The 22759-nt window shown below is 44.5% G+C and overlaps 1 protein-coding gene across 2 annotated transcripts in view; it reads right to left on the bottom strand.

Moving 5' to 3' along the window:
* The window catches only part of NBEAL1 (neurobeachin like 1), a 1045477-nt gene that overhangs the window by 222314 nt on the left and 800404 nt on the right, over positions 1-22759 (bottom strand). For both annotated transcript variants that reach the window (XM_078680248.1, XM_078680249.1), the window contains 3 exons: positions 15452-15561; positions 6925-7042; positions 5493-5590 (listed from right to left, as the gene is read on the bottom strand). In XM_078680248.1, coding sequence (XP_078536374.1) covers positions 5493-5590; positions 6925-7042; positions 15452-15561 — 326 coding nt within the window. The remainder of the gene's footprint in view (positions 1-5492; positions 5591-6924; positions 7043-15451; positions 15562-22759) is intronic.

Below are 22759 nucleotides of genomic sequence, written 5' to 3'. Positions count from 1 at the left end.
CCGCACTCGCATCACCAGCAAATTTTATGACTTGGGCCTGATATTGGCCAAACGGGAAATCACCATGCATTGGAAATCCAGCCGGGGCCCCAGCTACTCACGCTGGAGATCTACCCTGGAGCGTTGGGCGAAAGCAGAGAGCGCGTTGCGGCTGCAACAGGCCAGGCGACTAGATAATGACAGGGCGCTAGAGACGGCCAGGGCGTGGGAGGCCCTTGTGACCGAGCTGCAACTGCCTGAGGGTGACCAAAGCGAGGATGGTGAGGCAGCGACGCCGTAGGGTGTTTTAGCTGGGAGGTTCCCCATTCCCGGTACGGTACACAACTGACACGAGTACCGACGGAGGTTCTGGGAGTTTAGGTCCCCCGATGGAATGCATCACCTACCTCCTCCTTTCGACTGCTTTGAGGGAGGGACAGATTGTTGATTATTGGCTGATGAGAGAGAGGACACTGGCGCACTGACGAGGGGGGTGGGATACGGGGGGGGGACTAGTTGTGGGATTGTTATCATAAAAGGCATATATTCAGAAAAGAACTGTTATTCCTTGGGGGCCCTCTTTAATTCCTCACAAACACATGATCCTGGCTGATAACTTTTGATTTTAATGCCGCATAACTTGTTTAAATCTAATGTTGGGACTGAGGCGCCTTTCAACACTCTAAATTGATCAACCTCAATTAATTTTAGAGCATCCTTCTTCACTATTGGACCACACAGCAATTTAGTCGGGATTAATGGGGTCGGGTATTGCAGACCTTGGAGTCTCCCTACCTTAATCCCCAACTTTCAAAGTTGTTAGCATTGGCTAATATTTTTCTAACAATGTCATCATTTAGCCAAGTCGTGATGGTTGTCTCCCTATTACCACCATCGGTCTTAAACTCCACAGAATCCAGATCACCCGATACTACATCCTTTTGATCTGGAATTGCTTTTAGTAATTTTAGGATGTTACCCCTATTCAAAATATCATGAGTACCTCGAGTAGAATATTGGGGACAAAAAAAACACTTTTCTCTTTTCAACCAATACTTCGGGGGGTTCTATATCGCCCCTTGCCCTTGAATCAGTTAATATCATCGACCCAGCAATCATTGGCAGAGCCGAAACCTGCAGGTTTGTTCGTTCACTCTGCTCTGAGGGTGATTGGATCAGAATGCGAAACCGATCTTCCTGTTCATTCGTATTACATTGTAGGTAATCGGTATTTACAAATTTCCCATTAGGAGGATTTTGATCTTGGCTGCAGCGCTGTTCGCTCTGAATGATCTGGTTACGTTGTAAACAGATGGAATTTACACTTTTTTCGTTAGCCATAAGTTGGACTCCCTGTGGGATAATTCCATTGTCTCTAGATCGAACTTGCACTAATTCTGCTGGATTTCTTTGCGTATTATCTTTGGGCCCTACAATTACTTGAATGGTAGCATTCGGATGCTGCTTAGTAAAATTTTGCTTACCATACTGGGAATCTGATTCTTAAAGTGACTGGACTAGCCCTCCTACAGGCCCCTAAATTACTTAGGCCTGGGGTTTGATCCCCACATTAAGTTCAGACTCCTCCCTTGTCCCATTACTCCTGTGTTTACTAGATTGTTTTTCCTTTTTATCGACTTGAGAGTCTTTCGTTGGTCTAAAAATAGGGAAGAGAGCCACAGATTTAGAATTTGTGGTTAAAGAGGGACTATTATTTACTACCCCACTATGGGCTTTTTTGTCCTGGAATACTTTATTATGTGTTTTTCTTAGCCTTTTTCTCGCCCTTTTCGATAAAACCTCAGGCTCTACGCTAACTTCCATAGCCCTACTTGCTTTGATACAGATCTTATTCGATTCCAATTTTGGGGATTGATCAGGCTCAGGAGGTACACAGATGTTACCAGCTACCGTCGGGGGGCATTATTTTTGACACTATTGGTCAACGAGTGGGTAAGTTTCAAAATTTGGGGGTTATTGACTCCATTTCCTGAGTTTGCTGATTCATCACACGCCTCAACTTTTCTACCAGACATCAATTTTACTTTGTGGACCATAGAGCTAACAATTGAAGGCAAATCAGCAATTTTATCAATCAATTGAGCACATGTGCAAGATATTAGCTGATTCTCTCTATCTGCTTGTACCTTAGAGATCAGTTTAGTTAATTGAAAGAGCTTTGCATCAATTCCTACAACATGTGTTGCTAAAGTATTTAAAATGTCCACATGCATGTCTAGTTTATCTGAGTGAAAATTAAGGGCGTTCGTTATAGAATCCATAGTGTTCAGCATACAATCCCATACACCACGCTCTGGCTTTTTGGAATTATTTTCAAAGGCACCGGGTCTTGCCTGAAAGTTTCCATCAAATTTTGTTAACAAAAATAAGTCAGCTGTGTTAAAAGATTGACATTGCTCATTTGTATTGGCCTTAAGGTTATTGCGTCTACTAGCCACACCTGGAATCAAAATGGACTTATTGATAGAAAAACTATTCTCCAAAATTATACTGGACTGGTCCAAATTAAAAAGACAAGCATCACCAGTTGATAAGGGTTGCTTATTAGGGTTTGACACTAAATCATCCACACCACCTTTATTATTTAAATTGTCAGCATTATGATCCGACACTGCGGCCATGTCACTCACATTATGGATCGAGCCAGAGGAGATATCGATTACTGAGCCGACAGCATTTACGCTCTCAGTGGTTTTTTTGCAGGGCTCCTCTGGTCCGGTACTGTGTGAGTCCTCCACCATGATTGACCCTGTAGGGTGATCCACCGTATTTTGGCAATGAATTTGAGCTTGCGTCTGCGGCCTGCTAGACTGCCCCAATAAACATTCGGGCAGTAAGAGCGCTGAATCCAGTACCACTATGTCAGACTTTGGACTCCTCTCCTTAAGGCAGCCACTTCATACGACTTGAATGTACCCGGGGCGGATTTAAACTCTTTTACTGTACTGAATTGATCAGATTTTACACTCCTTTCTGGAGAATCAGCCCCTTTGCATGACTTTGCTACTTCCGAGCCAGTTTTAGACTCAATTGATTCACAAGGCTGAGCACTTTTTAGACTTAATACCGGAGATGATGAGTCAGATATTCTACATTCAGTAATAGAATCGATATTCTTAGTTGTGTTTCTTTTTTGTTTATGAGTAAGACTATGGTGGTACTTAAAAAAGAAACTCTTAATCGACGGTTGGGCGTCGGTCTTGGAGATCTTTTGAATCTTCCCGGGGTTTATGGGAGATATGGGTGATAAAGGTGAGGAGCTCAACTCAACTGACTCATTCTGGAGCTCTGTTGATAAAGCGCAGCCTCTACTTGCGCGGCTTGGTCCACTGACCCCCTCATTTTCATCCTGCTTTAACTGGGACCCCACATTAATTGATGTATCAGGCTTCTGGCGTTGTTTTAGTTTAGGCAAAGCCCCGCGCTGATGACCAGATCTCATCATCAACCGTCTCCCGGCTAGGGGTACAAATTATAACAGTAACAATAACTAATAGCAAATACCAACACCAAATAAAATCAAAACAGACTATGTAGGGCTGACTTCAAGTCTCACAGTTCAATGTTCAATGTTCAATGGTCAGTGAGCAACTAAACGCGGGTTTGCGAGTACTTAGTCGGACTTAGACAGACCACTGTCGGGGTCTTTTTTCCAATCACATTGGTAAAAAACACATGCAGTGGGTACTCAGCTCAATGGTATTAAACCGAGGGCTGCCCTCCAGCTGCCTTGTCTCCACAAGCTTTATATCAATGAGGCTCCTACGGCTCACTGCCCTTGGCACTCGTCCAGCAACCGTTGCTCCTCCCGCAATTGCTCGGCAGATGTTAGGTGTTTCAGGAACCACACCCAAGCCACTCGCCTCTCACAATAAGCGGCTCAGTAGTCAATAGTCAATAGTTCTAGCACTACCTTTGTAAATCAATAGCGCCCCGCCGCATGATCCAACCGCAAGACTGCCACACGCCAGCAACAACAGAAATTATATTAACTCACACTGCCTGCTACTCACAGGTCTCAGCACTCAGCTATGTCGTGCTGTTCGCAATAATGGCGTTAGTGTCGGTGCACCGCTACCGATAGTCCAGCTGCCTCAATTCAACAGGCGTTTCTTTGCCGCTTTCTTTTGCCTGCTTTCTTTTTGCCCCTTACTCTGCCCCTCGCTCTGCTCCAGCACCTCACGATGACTCACGGTGACTCTCGGCGGGAGCTCCTGGAGCAGCGGAAGCGGCTCACTCACTCGCTCACTGCTCACACCGCAAACGACTGCGCGCAGTGGCTTTCCACAGCTGTGGAGCACCCACGACCCGCGGTAACCGCTCCGTCTCGGTGCTGGCGTTGGCCGATTGTCGCCGGTTCTCGGCGTTCCCGGCTCACTCGCTGCTCGCGTCACAGCTCTAGGTGCCGGCGTTGGCCGTTAGCCGCTGGTTCTCGCTTGCGGCTCACTCGCTGCTCGCGTCACAGCTCTGGGGAACCTACAACCCACAACCCGCAACCCGCGATAGCCTCTCCGTCTCGGGGCTGACCGCTGGTCTCGGCGTTCGGTCTCAGCGTGCTCCGCTCGCAGCTCGCAGCTTGTGTCTCAGCAGTGTAGCAGTAGTGGATCAGAGGTGTTTGACCCCAAGTGTGCGTACTAAAGGATGTGACCAGTGTCTCTGGAAACAAACTGTTGTCTTCCCACTCCAGATATGAAGTAGTGACACTCGAACACCGTAAAAGGGGTACTTTGGGGTGAGTTCAGATAAAAAGTACAGTAAAAAGTAGAGTAACGTGACAAATTATTAGTTATTTCCTTACCGTTTCGCAGCCAGTAAAATTAACACAACTCCATTGGCAAGCATGGGTAGACATGATACAATGAAGGGTGCTGTCGAGAGATGGTATTGGAAATGCCTTTTAGTTCCCTGTCATTTTCATGGTCAGCCTTTAAAGCTAATGCCCTCCTCCTGTAAACTTTGGGGTGAGGTGGTGGGTGGGGAAGTGGTGCTGGGAAGTCCATCAGTAATCCTGAGAGCTCCAAGGTGTTTGGTTAAATACTACTTCACATGCATAGATACCAAAGTCTACAAACCAGTGCTGATGGCAAGTGCAATGTCGTAGGCTCGTCCCTACGTACAAAACTGGGTTTGGTGGCTTAGTACACAAAGCTGGGTCAGGTGGCTAACTGGACTAATGCAGCCACGTTAGGGGCCTGTGTTCTACCTCATGGTTACAGATTCTAATCCACTTAGACTTTCATCCTTCTCAGGTTGATAAAACGAGTCCCACTGAGTTGGGTAACGATAAACATCTGTTATTCAGCACCAAGATACCCTTGGGTGAGCAAGCGCTTTGCAGATACACATGTTATGATAAAACCTATGAATTATATTTAATCAAATTTTGTCTTGCCGCCATATCAACCTATCTACCAACCCAGTCCATTCCTAAGTTGTGCTACTGTCACATTTCTAGAATTGCTAAAATGCTACACTCGCTCCTATACAATTACCTTCAACAGTTGACAGGGTGTTTGTCCAAAATTGTTTATCATGCCTTCCAAAGCTTTTCTTTCTTTTTCATCTACAATGGCATCAAGATCAACAGCCCCTGAAGAGAATGAAGGAACAGAGGTAAGAGAATTTCAACACAAATAATACATTTTCTAAGTATATTGTCTGAATAAACCGGGATTGGCGCAAGCACAATTAAAGGGCATCTTCACCCTGGTTTGGCTTTCTAGCACTATGAGGGGAGAAGCCTACTAAGAAGGAGCTTAGCTTGCGATTTGAAAAATGTTTTCCGGGCACTGCATGTAGCAGATTTAGGCACATGAGACAGCACTAGATAGTAAGGACCCAAAACTACTTGATGTTTCATAACTGCATTATGCATGTTTACCCTACACATTCCAAGTGGCAATAGGAATGGACCCTTCCCTACCTCTATTATTCTTCCACCTCTCGACTGATTTAGAAGCAAAATATGTTCTGCATTGGAGGGGAGGTTTTTAATGGTCAGCAAACTAACACCCAGCAAACCCCCAAATTCAAACATGTGCATGCAACGATTACTTGTGCAAGTCGAGCTCAAACATATACATCCACAGAGAAAAGACTCAACAGTGCTGATCTGTAATATCTTGTGGAGTTTTAGAATACAATGTCCTAACATTGAACAGACAAACACTGCCCAGCCCATTCCACTCTCAATCAGCAAAAAAAGGGCTGAGAAGGGGAGGGAGAGAGAGTGAAAAATTAATTAACGTCCTAATAAATGAAACTATTGATAAGGTGTTTTTTTGCATACATTGCTGACTGAGGTAAAGGTGTCTTCCAACATGTTGGGCTCCAAGAACCCTCTAAAGTCCTTTTAATAAGCAAACCTTGAACAATTATTACTTGAATGAATCTTCTATATTATAGAAAATGGTTCAGTCATTTGTGATTGAATTGTGCTCTATCCTTTCCAAACTGTAAACAACAAATACACGAGGTTATCTTGAACAATGTAACTGTAAAAAACTAAAAATATAAAGTTTGGTCAACAAAAAGTTCAATCGGTCTATAAGACAGGTACACTGGTTATTACCAATACACCAATTTGCGATTAGGGTTCTTTATAACAAATTTAATTGTAACAAATCATTTATATTTAGGGGACGTTTCTCAGACCACTGCCCTGTTAGTACTGACTTTTGTCAATTGTTTTTTATAATGGATGGCTGAGCTTTTAATTAAGGAGACACATTTACTGATTCCAATTAATGATGTTCCCATTTGTGTTTACCGCTAAATCATTCTTTTGGAAATGTTGTTCTTCTGATCCTGGACCAGTGCTACTATGGCACCATGAGGATAATCTCTACGTGTGAAAGTGAACCTATGTTACAGTGAGAGTAAAGAGTAAAGTATTCCTCTACACAATATTAACCGTGCCAGTACCTTCATAACTACAGTAATAGAACACATTAAGAGCTTCCACTGCAGCCGTCCCTCTCTGTTTGTAGCCGAAAATCAGATCAATCCAATCATGCAGGTGAGCAGAAACATAGTCAGACTCCTGGAGAGAAAGGAACAGGATGTTAGCAAACCACTGATTATGTGTATTTTGTAATTACTGTGAGTTTGAGGCGAGTATCTGTTGCGGAAATTGCTTAGTTAATGAATAAAGTCTTGTTCATTACCGATTTGCCACAATAAGACAGTATGGAATGGTATGCAGAGAGTGGCCTCAAATTTAGATTATCAAAAACCTACTACATTTATGTACTCACTAATACAAAATATAACATCAAAGTAACACAAACACACAAGTTGATAGTGACACCAGTGTTTTGTTTTTCCTTCACTAGTGCAAGGCAAAATTGGAATAAAAAAGATTAATGTAATTTTTTAGAAGGCTTTATGCTTCCAATTGCAGTATTTCAATGTACCCCAGAACTTTGTTAAAAAATGGATATATAGGTTTACCTTTTAAAATGTGTGCACATTATACCAATGGCCTTGTTAGTAATATCATTGATATAAATGTATGTATACATGTGTGTGTGTAGTCACTGAAAATAAACACAGTTAAAGATGAGCTCTGATTCAACAAACAAGAAAATGTAAAGAAACTTAAATGTGCTATTATGGTATGTAATATACAACATAACTAACACCAACTTGTCTAGGTCAGAAGGGCGGCACTGAGGCATCCCCCTTCGATGGGACTACCCATGCTCTGTCAGTGTACACACACGATTTGTGGCTGTACCTTTGGGACACAGCGGCAGATATTTAGTCGATCTCCGAAACTTTCCGGGACTTTGAGGAGGACGCAGGCCTTTGTGTGAATTAGAGGAAGTTGTACTTCTTCCCATTCCAGCAAGACATGGCACCTCGGGCCATATGTCTGGGTGGCAAGCCACTGGATTGGGTGTCAGTGGCGGTCCGCTACCTCGGTATTAAGGTAGTCAAGTTATACTACTCGCAGCAGGACTTGTTTGAAGGCAACGTATAATGGGTTTTAAATCCCAAACATAATTGTGGCATCTCCTACCGCTCGCAGGCATAAACGCTCTTGCAAAAGTGATCGTCCTTCCCTGTCTCTTATATTATTTCGCCAACTAGCTGGTGTGCCTCCATCCTAAGTTCTTTCAGGATCTTGAACAGATACTGAGAGACCTGCTCTGGGACGGTCAATGGTGGCGAGTAGCCCTCGCTAAGCACCAGCTGCCATCATTTGAGTCCTATTACCTTGCAGCACAGCTCCAGTGGGAATCCCGGTGGTTAGTAAACATTGCCATGAACATACTCGAACTCTCCCAGCTAGTCACAGACCCCACACACATCGCTGTACACACACTGTATCCCATATTCTGGGCCAGTAACAAAGTCAGATACAGCCGCGCCAGCGAAGTCACCTGATTAGGCCACTCAATATTACACTTCTACGTATCCACCATGACCAGCCCTCCTAAAAACCGCTCTAGCACTCCCTACATGAACTGCAGTAAGGACTCACACCCTCAACTCATCACCACCGCACTCTTCCCCCAACTCAGATGCAGACATAAAAAAACTTCAACATCTGGATTTACAACTGCGCCGACATAGTCGCACTACCAAACATAACATGCTCCCCCCATCACCACACCAACTGGTTCAAAGACGACCTCGTAATCTCAAAAAGCAACTGCAAAAATTGAAAAGGATCTGATGCACTAGCAAGACTCCCTCCAACAGGGAAAAAGTCAAACTAGCTTTAAACAACTACCACACTCAACTAAAGAACGCAAAGAAAGACTCTCTCAACACCCGCCTTGAAGCCAGCTCCACCCGTAGCAAGGTACTCTTCTGTATCTTCAAGTTCACCAACCCCACGGCAACAGAGAACACTATCACCCCCTCCCAGGACCTCTGCGACTCCCTTACAGAACTCTTCCACAACAAAATTGCAAACATATACGAACACTTTCACACCCAACCAACCCTAGACAGCATCAACACTCTCCCCTCCAACAAGGTCCACAACCCAGCAACAATCACTACATGGGGCATTGTTCCAACGCATACCACCACCACCATCATGTGCACCCAGGGACCCCTGCCATCAACATATGTTCAACAAGGAAACCAACCCTATCAGCCAAGAGCTCACCACCATCCTCAACGCTCCCATCTCCGCATACTTTTCAGCAGTCTGGAAGCACGCAGAGGTCAAACCTCTCCTTAACGAAAAAAACCTCTGCAGACCTGAAAGATCTAAAAAACTACTGACCAATTTCCCTACTCCCCTTTCCAGCCAAATCCTGGAAAAAGCTATAAACTAGCAACTTTCCAACCATACGGAACCCAAAAACCTCCTGGAACTCTCCCAGTCAGGATTCCGCACTAACCACAGCACGGAATCAGCCCTTATCGAGGTCACAGGCAACATCAGAGCCCTCATGGACAAGGGAGAGACCGCTGCCCTTATCTTTCTCAATCTCTTCGCATCATTCGAGACTGTGTCCCACTACACCCTCATACACAGCCTCTACAGATAGGTATCCAAGAGAAAGCCCTCAAATGGATAGCTTCCTTCTTCACAGGAAGAACCCAGAGCATTCGCCTCCCACCATACTCCTCGGCACCCAAGGACATAGTCTATGACGTTCCCAAAGGATCATCTTTAAGCCCCACTCGCTTCAACACCTACATGGCCCCGCTAGCCCCCTGTCACATCACACAACATGAACATCATATCCCACGTGGATGACACTCAACTCATCCTGTCCCTATCCTCAGACCCCACCAACACCAAAGCCAACTTTCACAGATGACTGACCAGCGTCGCCAGCTGGATGCAAAGCAAGTGCCTCAAGATCAACCATGACAAAACTGAGGCACTCCTCTTCGGAAGCACCACCTCTACAACACCTGGTGGCCAACCGAAATCATCCCCCCCCCCACAGAACATGTTAAAAACGTAGGCATCGTCCTCAACAGCAAGCTCTCAATGAGAAAACAGGTAAACACAGTCTCTTTCGGCATGCTACCATATCCTCCACATGCTTCTCACCGACACCAGAAGCACCATCACCCAAGCCCTTGTCACCAGCCGCCTGAACTATTGCAACACCCTATACTTAGGGATTACCGCCCAACTACTAAACAGACTCCAGACCACACAGAATGCAGAAGCAAGGCTTGTCCATGACCACCCGAGATGCACCCACATAACATCCCACCTCAAAGCGCTGCATTGGCTTCCTGTTAACAGGCAGTGCCAGTTGAAACTCCTCACCCAAACTTACAAAGCCCTACACAACACGGGCCCATGGTACCTCAACCACAGAGTAAACTTCCCCCAACCCTCCAGACAACTACGATCCCCGTCCCTCTACCTTGTCCACACTCATCTGCAGTAGCTCCGGCTGTGCCTTCTCCCATGTGGCCTTAAAACACTGGAACGACCTCCCTCTACAACTCCATTCAGCCCCTACCCTTCAGGAAGAAGCTGAAAACCTGGCGATGCAACAGAATGGCCGGAGAAGCAGCACCGCCCCTGCACTCGCACCTGGATACCCTCACAGGTGATAAGTAGCGCTCTATAAATACCATTTGATTGATTTATTAATTAGTGGCAAAAACCTTATATGAGGTTAGCCCCGTTATGATTCGGAAATGTACCACAATATAGGCTTAGGAAGTAACCCAACCTTTCAACTACATTTTCCTACCAATATACTACATAACTGTTTTGGTACTGAGCTTTTGCCTAGTTAGATGCTGCATAAATGTCATGTGGTTTTCTCCGAAAACTAGCCTCATTTATTATGCATGAGGATTCTCAGAATCACATCAGGACTACCATCTTCTGCATAATAACTATGTCTAAGGGTCATCCCTTTCGTCATCCTCGACCAATATGACAAAGCAAGGTAGAACCCCTGAGAGTACCTTTTTGGGTACATAAACGCCATATCATTGCTGGGGCAGGCAGAGGAGAAAGACTTCCATGCTGACACGAGATATTGAAGCTCCTGAATGCAGACACTCCAGCACGCAGTGGTCTGACATCCCTCGCGGGATGTCCATCCCGGGACGAAGACAGGGCCCAACAGTTTCTCACTTCAGGTAATGGGGTTGGCTACATCCTAGGGGGATTCTTGGCTATACACTTACATACATGCTAGGTACATTTAGGTACATCTAGTTAGGGTTAGCATTGTAGGAGTACGCATGTTACTGTCATGTGTATATATACTTACATGTACTCAATTGTTTTAGCACTATGGTAGAACCTACCATCCATTTACTCTTCTGGTGCTTTTAACCGTTTTTATGCGTTTCGGACTCATGGTAGTTGCAGCACACATATTGTACACTACAATGATGCTGGCTCAATAAATGCTTATTGAAAACGTCCCGATAGTTTATTGTGTATCTCTCTGAGACAAAGTTAGCACGAGTGACTAAGCGAAAAGTACTGTACTGTTTGCACGATCCCCGAGGGGTCAGGGTTGTCATGTTCGATAGTTGCCAGAAACTATTCTCTCCTTGGTAAGTGGGGTTCATAGGGATACTGGGAGCTAGCTGGTATACAGGCGAACATATCAGGTGGGGGTGTATGGAATCAGTCTGGACAAAACTCCCACAGTTAATGTTGTCTAAACGTGCAGATCCTATCTTGATTCATAGGTACTACACAACAGGTCTTCTCTATGATATTCTTTACCAGCTGCTTTACCCTACAATAAAACTACACTGCTCCTGGTCCCTACATGTTTGGGTGGCCTGGAAGTGCCTCACCAGAACCACTCAACTGACAAGACAGGTGCAACCCTATTACTACGCTATCCCACTTTAAGGACTGCCCCTTGGACGCTTCATAGCCGACCAGTTGCGTGCATGGCACGATTTTTCCCTGGAAACTCACTACTGAAGCATAAGAAGGTTGAAGCCAGTCAGTGATACGCATGTTCAGAGGGAACCTTACCTGGCAGTTTAAGCTGAACTGTTCCTCTTGGGCAGGGCCACAGCTGTTGGCATATGGCTGGTCTCTGTCTAAAGCGGAATAGTATGTGAAACAAGCATTGGCATAGCCAATAGGTCTCGCCTTTGGGACCTTATAATTGTTTAGCCATGCAACAGTTAATGTTAATGCAGTAAGGATATTGTGCTGCATAACTAAATACTTGTAAGGTCACAAAGGCGAGACCTATTGGCTATGCCAATGCTTGTTTTCATATCCTCTGGACGTGCCCATCATTACAGCTCTACTGGGTGGGAGTGCTGCAGATAATGACCAGTGTGCTTGGACATGGGGTCTCCCGGATGCTAAACTACTTCTTTTAAATGTATTAGGGGAAGAGTTCTGTCCGAGATATAAAGGATCTGGCTGACAAAGGCAGCAATTGTGGCCAAGCCTAACATTGCGCATGCCTGGGGTGACGAACAGAGTTATTTAGGCTAATGCGGGGCTGCTGCCCCCTCCCCCTCAAAAAACCAAACAAACAAAGAATTGCAATGGCATAGTAGTAGGTAACTGCAATTTCTAAAAAGTGGAAAACCAAAGAATATACATAAACAGCAGGTCCTCTATGATAGGAGCAGGACTTTTAGGATACTGAAAGTGAATCTCACCAAAGTGAGAATGAGGGAATGTGCGAGATCTAACACTAATCATCCACCTATACATTCCTTTCAACAAAGTAAGCACTCACGTCAGAGATTGAAGTGTCACCAATATTATTTATGCCTCAACTGTACATGTTTTGTGAGCGATGAAAGCTTGTACTTGTCTGCCCTCCTAAATCTATTCTGAGGGGAAAAGAAGATTTCACTTACTGCTTACAGTGAGAAGGAAGCTTGCTTTGCTTCCACAAAGAACAAGCAAAGCATGGCAGTAGCAAATACTGCACTACTGCTGCCTGATATGCAGCTGTCTGGAGAAGGGAAAAGCTTGTGTTGTTGCTGCCCAAGCTTTTCCTGTCCTCTAAAGGAAGGAAACCTGAATTATTTCTACTTAAGGTGTACCTGTTCTATGAAGGGTGTTTCAACTGATTTTGCATCATCTTATGGAAAAGCAAAAGATATACTGAATGTACTTGCATAACAAGCCCCCATGAACCAGAGGCAATTTCACAATATTTGTTGCGAGAGATCTGTAGCTGGAATGTGTTAAGAGAAGAGAGCGGTAGGATTCGTTGCTGAATATGCCTGTTTTCAATCTTGTGAAGAGGAGACACCATTTAAACAATCTTAGCTCACACACACTATTTTAGTATGGGATGACAGTTTTACAAGGAAAATAAATGCAGTATAAGAGATCATCTCACCCACACTATGAAGTCCATAACCAGATAATGGTACAAGCAGTGAACAGTAGTACTGTTGGATGCTTCCAAGTGCCAGACGAGAAGGCTCCCTGATGAAGCATGCCATGCTAGGCAGGTCAGGGGTCATCATGTTATACGAGTACATTAATGTATAGTAATTCCATAAAATGTTTTGCGGTTTTCTCCAGGCATTTTGTACTTCTTATATTTTTATGAAGAGCATACACCAGTCCTGTATCTCCTCTCACTTCATCTATAATGTGTTAGGTACCTATATTGTACTTGATGTATGAGAGAATTGTGTAGTGTTTCTTCTGCTATTGTCACCTCTTATTTTTTGTGTAAGGGTAGGCTGTGCTGCTGAAGTATATGCTGTACCTTTGTTGTAAAGTTTGGTAAAAACCTTTCCAAAACACAAAAGACAAAATAGTTTGTATTGCCAAAGCTTGTTTTAATGAATGACTTAGATGAAAGAGCCCACACAAGAAATGCGTGCGGAATGTATTTTTGGTTTTACGTGTAAGCACATGTATGACACATTCAACATTTTAGCAGACAGCTCTTTGCAGTTTGTGATTTTTGTGCCCATAAGGACACTGTTACACAAAACTACAAGTCCCAAAATGCAATATGCTGAAGAGTTAAAAACTGAGGACTAGCGGATGGATTGATATGTAATACCAGTGCCTGGAAGATTTGTAAAATGCAAAAAAAAAACAACAAAAAAAACAAACAAAGGTCAGCATTTTCCGTTCTTTTTGTACCCCATGATGGTAAATCATGGGTTAAATGAGGTACTGAGAGGTAAGCTGGAGCTTTCAAATGCAGATGCTGTAGCAAAACGGGCAGGCGAACAACGCCCTAACACTGAGAGCAGCCACCTGACGTGTCTGAAGAGAAACCACGAATGAACAAGCATTTAAAATGAATGCTGCTCTCGGAGGGAGAGGTTATGGTTCAGCGGTGAGAGCTGCTGACTTGGGAGCTGAGGACCAGTGTTCGAGCCTTGTTGTTGGCTCAACATATGCAATTATTAGCAAATACTTTATATTAACAAGAAAAAAAATTATACGTGTGCACTTGCCTTTAAGTATGGGAATTACAAATAAATCGACGCAATTATTAGCAAATACAAAAAATATACGTGTGCGCGCTTGCCTTGAAGTACGGGAAACACACAAATTCTCTCAATATCAGCGCTTCAAAAAAAAATGAAGCTGACGAGGAGGGAGTGGGAGGGGATTCACGTGCTGTAGAAAGCCAGATGGCAGCTGTGCGTGTGTGCGCTTGCCTTGTAGTACGGGAAACACACAAAGTCTGTCAATATCAGCGCTCGAAAAAAATTAAGCTGACGAGGAGGGAGTGGGAGGGGGTAGGAGAGGGGATTCACGCGCTGTAGAAAGCCAGATGGGAGCTGTGCACGTAGAGCACGCTTGTGCGCATAACAGCAAGCTGGTGGCCGGAAAAAGCCTGTGGGTAGCACTTTGAAAACCCCCTTACTAAAAGTTGAACAAGAAGCACATGCGCTGCTCTAGGCTCGACCTAACAAGCAGCGCATGCGCTGCTCTAGGCTCGACCTAAAAAGAAGGACTTGGATGGAGCCTGAACAACTACTAATGGCTAAGACTTTTGCAAGCATTCAGCGCATCATCTTTCTATTTTCATTAGCGCGATGACCTAAGCGTGACAGCTGTGCCTGGATGTGTGTCTCATGCACACTGTGCCACAGAACTCAGGCTCATCCTCACTGAGAAGAAATAAAAAAGCTGAAATCACTATAGGGATGCTTGTATTTTTCTTCAGAGAGGACCCGGTATGGCAACTAGGCTGGCTGTTTCTATTGGAGGAGGCCAAGGTTGATTTGCACATGGGTAGTCTGTCTCTGAACTGACAAAGTGGGTGTGAAATTATTGATTGGAATGAGGTCAGAAAGAATACCATGACTTCTGCAGGCATTACAACCATCACCTTTCAGTTTTATTCAGCGTGATACCCTAACTGCATAAATATATACCTAAGTCCTAAATCAATACCCAAGTCCTAAATGGCAAAAAGTGTTTGCTCTTTTTTGATATAGTGTATTGCTTAGTTGTCCTGGCAAGAAGCAATACAATTGAACTCACTTGCTTGTTAAACAAAGGACCAACGTTGAAAGAGCTTACCAGAGCTTTTCTGTGCTTATAGATGAAATCCTCTGGTGACCGAGCCCATTTTGGAAGCTGTACATCATTCACCTTTTCTTTAGAGAGCTGTAATCGTCCTAGGTCGAATTCTATGGAACACAGCAAACAAATATGACTTAATGTGGACTGTCATGTAAAAGAATTGAAGACAAACACATTTTCATCGCTATAAAGACGTATGTAGAAACATACAATAATTTGGGGGGGAAAGCACTTAGCATTTCTTTATTAAATAATAATTTGCAATTAACCCTGTGCCCAATTTAGTTTTGTTTATGTCCAACACCATTAGGAAAGGCAAGGCCAATCTATGTGTGGTCTCTTTCTACCCCTCTTCTAAGGGTAGGAGTCAGTCTCTTTGGACAAACAGTACCAACATGAAACTCCCTGCCATCAACCATGTGGCTTGAACCATATTTTGAAAGATTCAGTCCAGCAACTACATCTTTTCTCTTAACATCAGGTCTCACACAACTGCTGCTGTAGTCATGACTGAGTCAGCCCAGTGGTTGCTTCTTCTTGTTCTTGTCACAGTGCAAGTTCATAAACAACAAATTTCAGAAGAATCCATCAAGATCTTGACCCTTTCATTTTCCGGTCACAAACCAGTATATTCCTCCTTTATCTAATTATCACAACAGCATTATAGTAATCTTATGTGGCTTTTACGTAGCACTCCTCTTTAGTAATGGCTCCTTGTTGATGGTTAGTTTGTACATTGCTGTCTGGACATTTCAGCATGTGCTGCACGACTTATTTCAACTGATCAACCAACGTAAGTTAATTTTGGGCTTCTGGCCAATAAAACCTTCATTGTGATAAAACATACTGCAAAATATGTTTGTACATATAAATAGACAGATAATAAAAGTTCATAGCTTTACGAAACAATTGGTAATTACTTCCCCATGCCCACTAGCAGGAATGTTGCACCTTCGCCTAATCAATACATAGTAGAGAGCAATGTTGGCCACTACGTTTTTCATTTATATAATTCTGATGCTTACTTGTTTCTATGGTGTTTAACTTCACACTGTCTATTTCATAAAAGGCAAGGTTCGCTGATTGTCCTTAGACCAAATCTGCCATATGTTTTCATTGCTTCTGGAAATTATTCTCTAAGCAAGGCTCCTAGCCTTGTACCAGATTATTTATTCCCTATGCCCATTTTGGTTCCAAGGTTTTCCTGTGAACTATTTTTAGATCTATGACAGCCCCCTCTTTCAGCTGCAAAATCAGATTCAATTGATGTGCCTGCTGAGATAATGTTACCGTTGTGGACCAGTCTACCCCCAGTAGATTTTCTTACAATGAATTAGATTTGAAGACCCTATGATTTACCACTGCTGGTCACACAAGCAATATTTGCTCATGATGGGCCTATCCTAACCATCAGGGTAAGGTGAATCAGAAGTTGTACCCTAGAAGGCATGCAACGTGAACTCACACCAGTGCAATAACGTAGTAAATGGTAAAGATTTCAGTATCAGAAAAGTGCAAAAGTGATGCCCGTATCCAAAATATAGAGGCAGTAGGACCCTGCAGGCCTTTACGTTAATCAGGGAGAAGTCTTTATGTTGTGTTTTATGGCTAATAGCTGCAGGTCTGCTGGACATAGTCACATGTATACCATGGCAGCAAAGCAGCCACTGACATCGAGCCACCAAAGGCAAAACATGCCTACAACCTGAAGATTCCCTTAACACCTAATCCTACACCATATAGGAGTTCTCCAGCCAATTACACCCACCTGCAGCCTCCAAGGCTGGCCTCACTTGCCCAAAACAGCAGCAGGAGGCAAACAACCTGTGCTTGCTGTGTCAGAACGGCAACTATGTCTATTCTAAATTACTGTCCCTGGCAATGGTAAAACAACTGAAGGATTCATTGTCAGTCCCAGTGGACCTGCAGAGCTCTTGAGACGTGTAAAGCTGCAGGCCAGGTTCCAAGAAAAGCAGAGTCAGGGTCCTGGCTGTGCACAGTACAAGAGTAGAGTAACAACTCTCTGGTCCTTACTACTCCAGCATAGCTCTCTTATAGGGTGACCGTACAAACAATGATTTGGGTACAAATGTTGATGTTTTCTGAGGTGATCACTCATTTTTCCATACTTCTTTATCTGATTTTCAACAGACAATCGTACATTTTCTAATAATTCACTTTAACTTTGATGAGCACAGAAAGATGAAGGATCAGTTACATACTATCCCAGAATGACAAGGACGTTCCCAATATCCAGTATTCATTCCCCATCATTTGTCATAATATAGCCATAACAGCATTGCGAAACTCATCAGACTTGGCATGCATTTTAACCATTTCTAATTCCCAGTCCCCACGCGGTATGAGCGGTGCCACCACCCTATGCTGCAGTATTATTGTTGCGAGCTCAACTCTGGTGCTGTTATGTACATCCTGCAACGAGCCTGTAAACCTGGGGAAACCCACACGCCTGCCTTCCATTTCATCGAAATCATACACTTACCAAATAAAAGGCGCTAAATCTATGAAATTACAAGTCTGTTTATTATCCTTAGTTCTAGGTAACTTACCCAACAAACAAAGCTTCACTCAGAGTCACTTGGAGACAGGTGCCTGCAATGTCATTAAATAAAGAGATACTAAATTGTGATGCTTCCCCACAGTCGCACATCATATGATAAAAATCTGCATGTAAGGATCTACAGCGTGCACAAAGGTCAGCGGTGTCGGGGTATATCCTGGCAATTCTAGCCAGTTCAAAATAAGTTTGGTGCACATTGTTAATTTGCCTGTATTAGAGTTGCTGGTTTCTGCTGACTATCTTTACGTATTCCAGCATACAGGTCCACTAAGTATTGGATATCTCTGTAGAGACTAGCCTCCCATGGCTGCTTATCCTGTGTGATAACCGAATAAATGGCCGGCGGCAGCATGTATTTAAAGCACTGACAGCTCTTCTATTCGCCCCATGAGTCAACAATGACATTGTTTCCGAGCTGTTCAGCCCATAGGATTCAGGTCACTCTGCAGCATTATCCAAAGCAATGAATTGACCGCCACCCAAATCAAACTCTTCCCGTAGCATTTAAACCACTCACATCCAGTGATGAATGGCCATCGCCAGTCTACGCTTATCAAAGGCCACATACCAGGGTACTGCAGAGCAAGGGTAGTTTTGTAAAAGGAAGATATTTTGGCAGGGGGCCAAGCCTCAAAATGCCACAATAACCGAGGAAACACTAGCATTTTGGCTATAGTGATACAGCCCACTGAAGACAATGGCAGCACTGTCCAAAATGGCATTGATTGTCTCTTCACCGACAAGGACTTGCCCAGGTTCCCCAAGTCACCTACACCTAAGTATTTAAACGAGACAGGCTCCAAATGAAGTGCAGCACCCAGCCTAGCCCAACCATACAGAGGAAGTTCCTGCCTTAGGGGAAAACACACAATTTCCCCCAATTAATCTTCAGGTCACAAACTTGAACAAATTCCGTCAACACCCACATCACAACTTTATGGGGTTACTCACGAATAGCAGGGTGTCATCTACCTATAGTGATATTAGCCACAGTTCCTTGAAGGGTGAACCACAAAAAGTCACTAAATTAACCTGTGCTTAACCCAGACTAGCTTGGCACAAACAACAGCCAGGCTTAACTTAGAGGCAATGAGTAAAGTATTTATGCAGCACACAAACAGTAAAAGAAAATGAAAACACAACTCAAGAAAAGTCCCAAACCAATTTAGAAAAATGTAGTACATTTTAATAAATTATTGACACCACAGGACAAAATCCAATCAGTAAAACTGGAGTAATTAATTTTTTAAGATTTTAAGGAAAATAGCATCAAAAAGCACGAAAAAGCGGCAACTATGGAGATCCGGTGACGTTGGACCAAGTCAAAGTCACAAGTTCAGAACAACCGCAATGGAACGCAGGTCTGCCACAGTAAACATGTTAGTCCCTCTGAAAGAGTTACCTTCTCAAATAAGCACTAGGAGTCACGTTCATAGTGAAGGGGGCTTCGAGGACCAGGGAAAGCATCGCAGGAAGCTGCCAGAATAGCATGAAGAGTAGGCCAGGCGTTGCTGGAGCTTTGCACTTGCGGCCACAGTGAGAAGTCGATGCTGTAGCGTGAAGAGGCGGTTGCCGGAGCTTTGCATTGAATGGTGATGCAGGTGGCAAGGTCTTGGTGCAGATGGGCCCGTCCGTGGGCTGAAAGAGAAATTTCAATACAGCTATCTGATGGCACGCCAAGCATCCAGATCCTGAGGGGCACCACCTGGAGGTCAGGAACTCACCTCGGCTGAGTTCAGGTGCTGGTGCACAAAGTTGGGGAGCCTTTTATGTCCCTGAGGCTGAGATCAGGAGGCCAGCAGACTAGCCCTTGGAGTCACTCTAGCAGGCCCTGGGTTCAAGATGAAGTTGCAGGTCCAGGTCTCCTCTTTCAGGCATGAGGACAGCAGGGCAGCAGTTCAGCAAAGCAACAGTCCAGCAGAGCAGCAGTCCAGCAGAGTAGCAGTGCTTTCAGAAGCACAGCAGTACTTCTTACTGAGTCCACAGGTGCAGAAGTGTACTGATGAGTTGATCTCTGAGGTCCACTTTTTAGGTCTTGCCTAGGCAGTGCTTGCGCTTCTCTTCAAGCATTCTTTATTCAGGTATGGGCTTAAAGCTCCACCCATTTTCCACTCATCTTTTCAATTGGCTCCTGTTACTGTACTTTCTAAATGGTTGCTTTTGGTTCATGAATAGACTTAGTAGTCCCTCCTTAGTACAGCCTCTTCTACTTTTGTAACTTCCCATGAGGACTGAACCTTTTACTTTTATTGCTCCTCAGCAGGTTTTATTAAAGGTCTGTGGGCACGCCTTATGTTTCACCACTTCCAACACTCAAATGAAGCTGCAGGACGTGAGGGGCCATCATGTACCATTTTCTTCCAGAGCGCACACCGTGCTTTATCTTTAACATGCCACCCGCTTTTACTTTCACAACACGGGTGCACACATTTAACAGTGGCACCCCTGGCTCCCAGCCCGTCATCCCTGTCCCGCCCCTGGACGCTGAGCTTAATGTTTCAGCACGGCGCCCGATTTTACTTTTACAACACGGACGCAAACATTTAACAATGGTTCCTGTGACTCTCAACCCATCATCCCCGTCCCACCCCGGGTGCCATGCTTAGTGTTTCAGCACGGCGCCCCCTTTTACTTTCACAACATGGACGCACATATCACAGACCAACAGGACGCTTCAAACCTCCCATTAGAGGGCTCTGTCACTCCCACAGCCTTCTCCTAACAATCCAGGTCACTGTGCTCCACCCTCTGCGCAGCTGCCATTTTTGGTAATAGAGAGCAAGCTTTCTGTCCCGGGCCAATAAAAAAACATCACTTCAGGTGACACCAGTGCATGGTCTGTGGTGCAAACCCTCATAGGAACCTGTGGGGCAAAGGGAGGGCACACAGAGAGAGAGAAAGGAAGATTATTGTCTCCTCGGGAAGGGAATGTGATTGTGTTTATTGCATAGTGTTAGTGTCTGTTTGTGATGTGCTTACATTTGTTGTTGACGAATGTGCGTCTCTTTGTAAGTACGCTCTTATTGCCTTCTCTGTGTGAGCGCGTGAATTATTGCCTTAAGTCAGTGTGTATTTTTGGGTTATATGAGTGCTCCTCTGTGTGTAAGTGTGTGCACGGGTCTGCGTTTGATGCTGACTCCGCTTGCATTTGTGTTGTGTGGTGTCTATCTCGCTGTGTGGTTTTATGTGCTGTTAATCGTGTTCTGTGTGCATGGAATGATATGTGAGAGTCCTTCTACAAGCTCGCACCAGAGAACTACATCTATAAAACTGCAATGCACCAATTAGTTTCAACAAATTAGCTCGCAAAAGATAGGTGGTGAACTTCTATATCATTGGCTGTATATGCCTGATAAAACCGAAAACCGCAATAAAAACTCTGCCGTACAATCAGATTCTGCCTGGGTACAGTATTTGGAAGAAACATGCAGTGGCTCTGTGCTTTTGACTCTCAGTTGTCACACCTCGTTCCAGCTCCCCACTCAACCTCCCATGCTCTGTGCAGACATTTTATTCTAGCTGATGCATGTCTCTATCTCTCAGTACATCCTGTTTCCCGGTCTCTCATTCATTCACTTTTTCATGCTATCTTTCTAAGTGTTTCTCTCTCTCTCTCAAAATCTTGATCTACCATCCTCCTTGTTTCCATCCCAATTTACCAGTTCACCCATGTCTCTCAATCTCTCCCTCTCTCTTTCTCTCTTTCTCTCTCACATTTCCCTATCCCTTGCCGCCTCATCTCTCTCTCCATCCTCTTTGTGTCTCTCTCACCTTACCCATCCCCTTGTCTTTTAATCCCACTTCGCCATCTCCCTACTTAAGCCACCCATCCTTGTCACACAATATCTCACTCCCTCTCTAGTTATCTTTCATCTTACCCACCCGAATGTCTTATCTCTCCCCCTCTCTCTTGCTCCCACATCTTACTCCTCCATCTCTCTCCCTCCTTCTCTCTCACCTTACCCACTCACATCTGTGTCTTCATCTCTCTCTCTCCTTTCTCTCTTGCTCTCTCGCCTTACCCATCCATCCATGTTGCCCCATCTCGCTCTCTGTCCTTAAAATCTATTGTTTCTTCACATCTGGATGCTTCAAACCTCCCATTAGAAACCAGTGAACAGCAGGGCCCTCTGGACTATCACAGCTGTGGTTCAGGAAATAGGAAATGACCTCTACATAGTTGAAGACACCACTCGTGATCTGTCAGGCATTGATGGCTGAGTTTGTCCGCCCTGGTGTTCAGGGAACCTGCCAGGTGTTAAATCATCAGGGATATGCCTTGCTGTTTCATCCATGTACAGAGATGCAGGGCCTCTTGACAAACAGTCCATGACCCCTCTTTGTTGCAGTACTATACGGCGGTGGTTTTGTCTGTGAACACTTAATCTAGCTTTCAATGCCAATTGGATCACTCGAAGCACCAGCATGTTGATTTGTGGTCCTGATTCTGCCGGACACCAGAGACCTCTGATCTCCACCTCTGTCACTACTGTGAGATCTGGATGGAGAAGGGAGCAGGGTCTGCCTCTGATCCAATCACGGTTCGTCAGCCACCACTGCCGATCTCTTGCAGTTCCTTCCAAGATCTGGACCATTTTAATGAGTTTTCCCTGCTGCTGCGCCAACTGGAACTTCAGGTCACACTGCAGAGTCCGCATATGTCATCAGGCATGTGTCACTAGCAGGTTTCAGGGGGGCATCAGGTCAAGCTGCCTCAAAGTCAT

Source organism: Lissotriton helveticus, chromosome 3_1 (genome assembly GCF_964261635.1).
Source record: "Lissotriton helveticus chromosome 3_1, aLisHel1.1, whole genome shotgun sequence".
In the NCBI taxonomy this organism is placed as follows: Eukaryota; Metazoa; Chordata; class Amphibia; order Caudata; family Salamandridae; genus Lissotriton; species Lissotriton helveticus.
The sequence above is the reverse complement of the archived record's forward strand: the minus strand, read 5'-3'. Positions and strand labels throughout refer to the sequence as shown.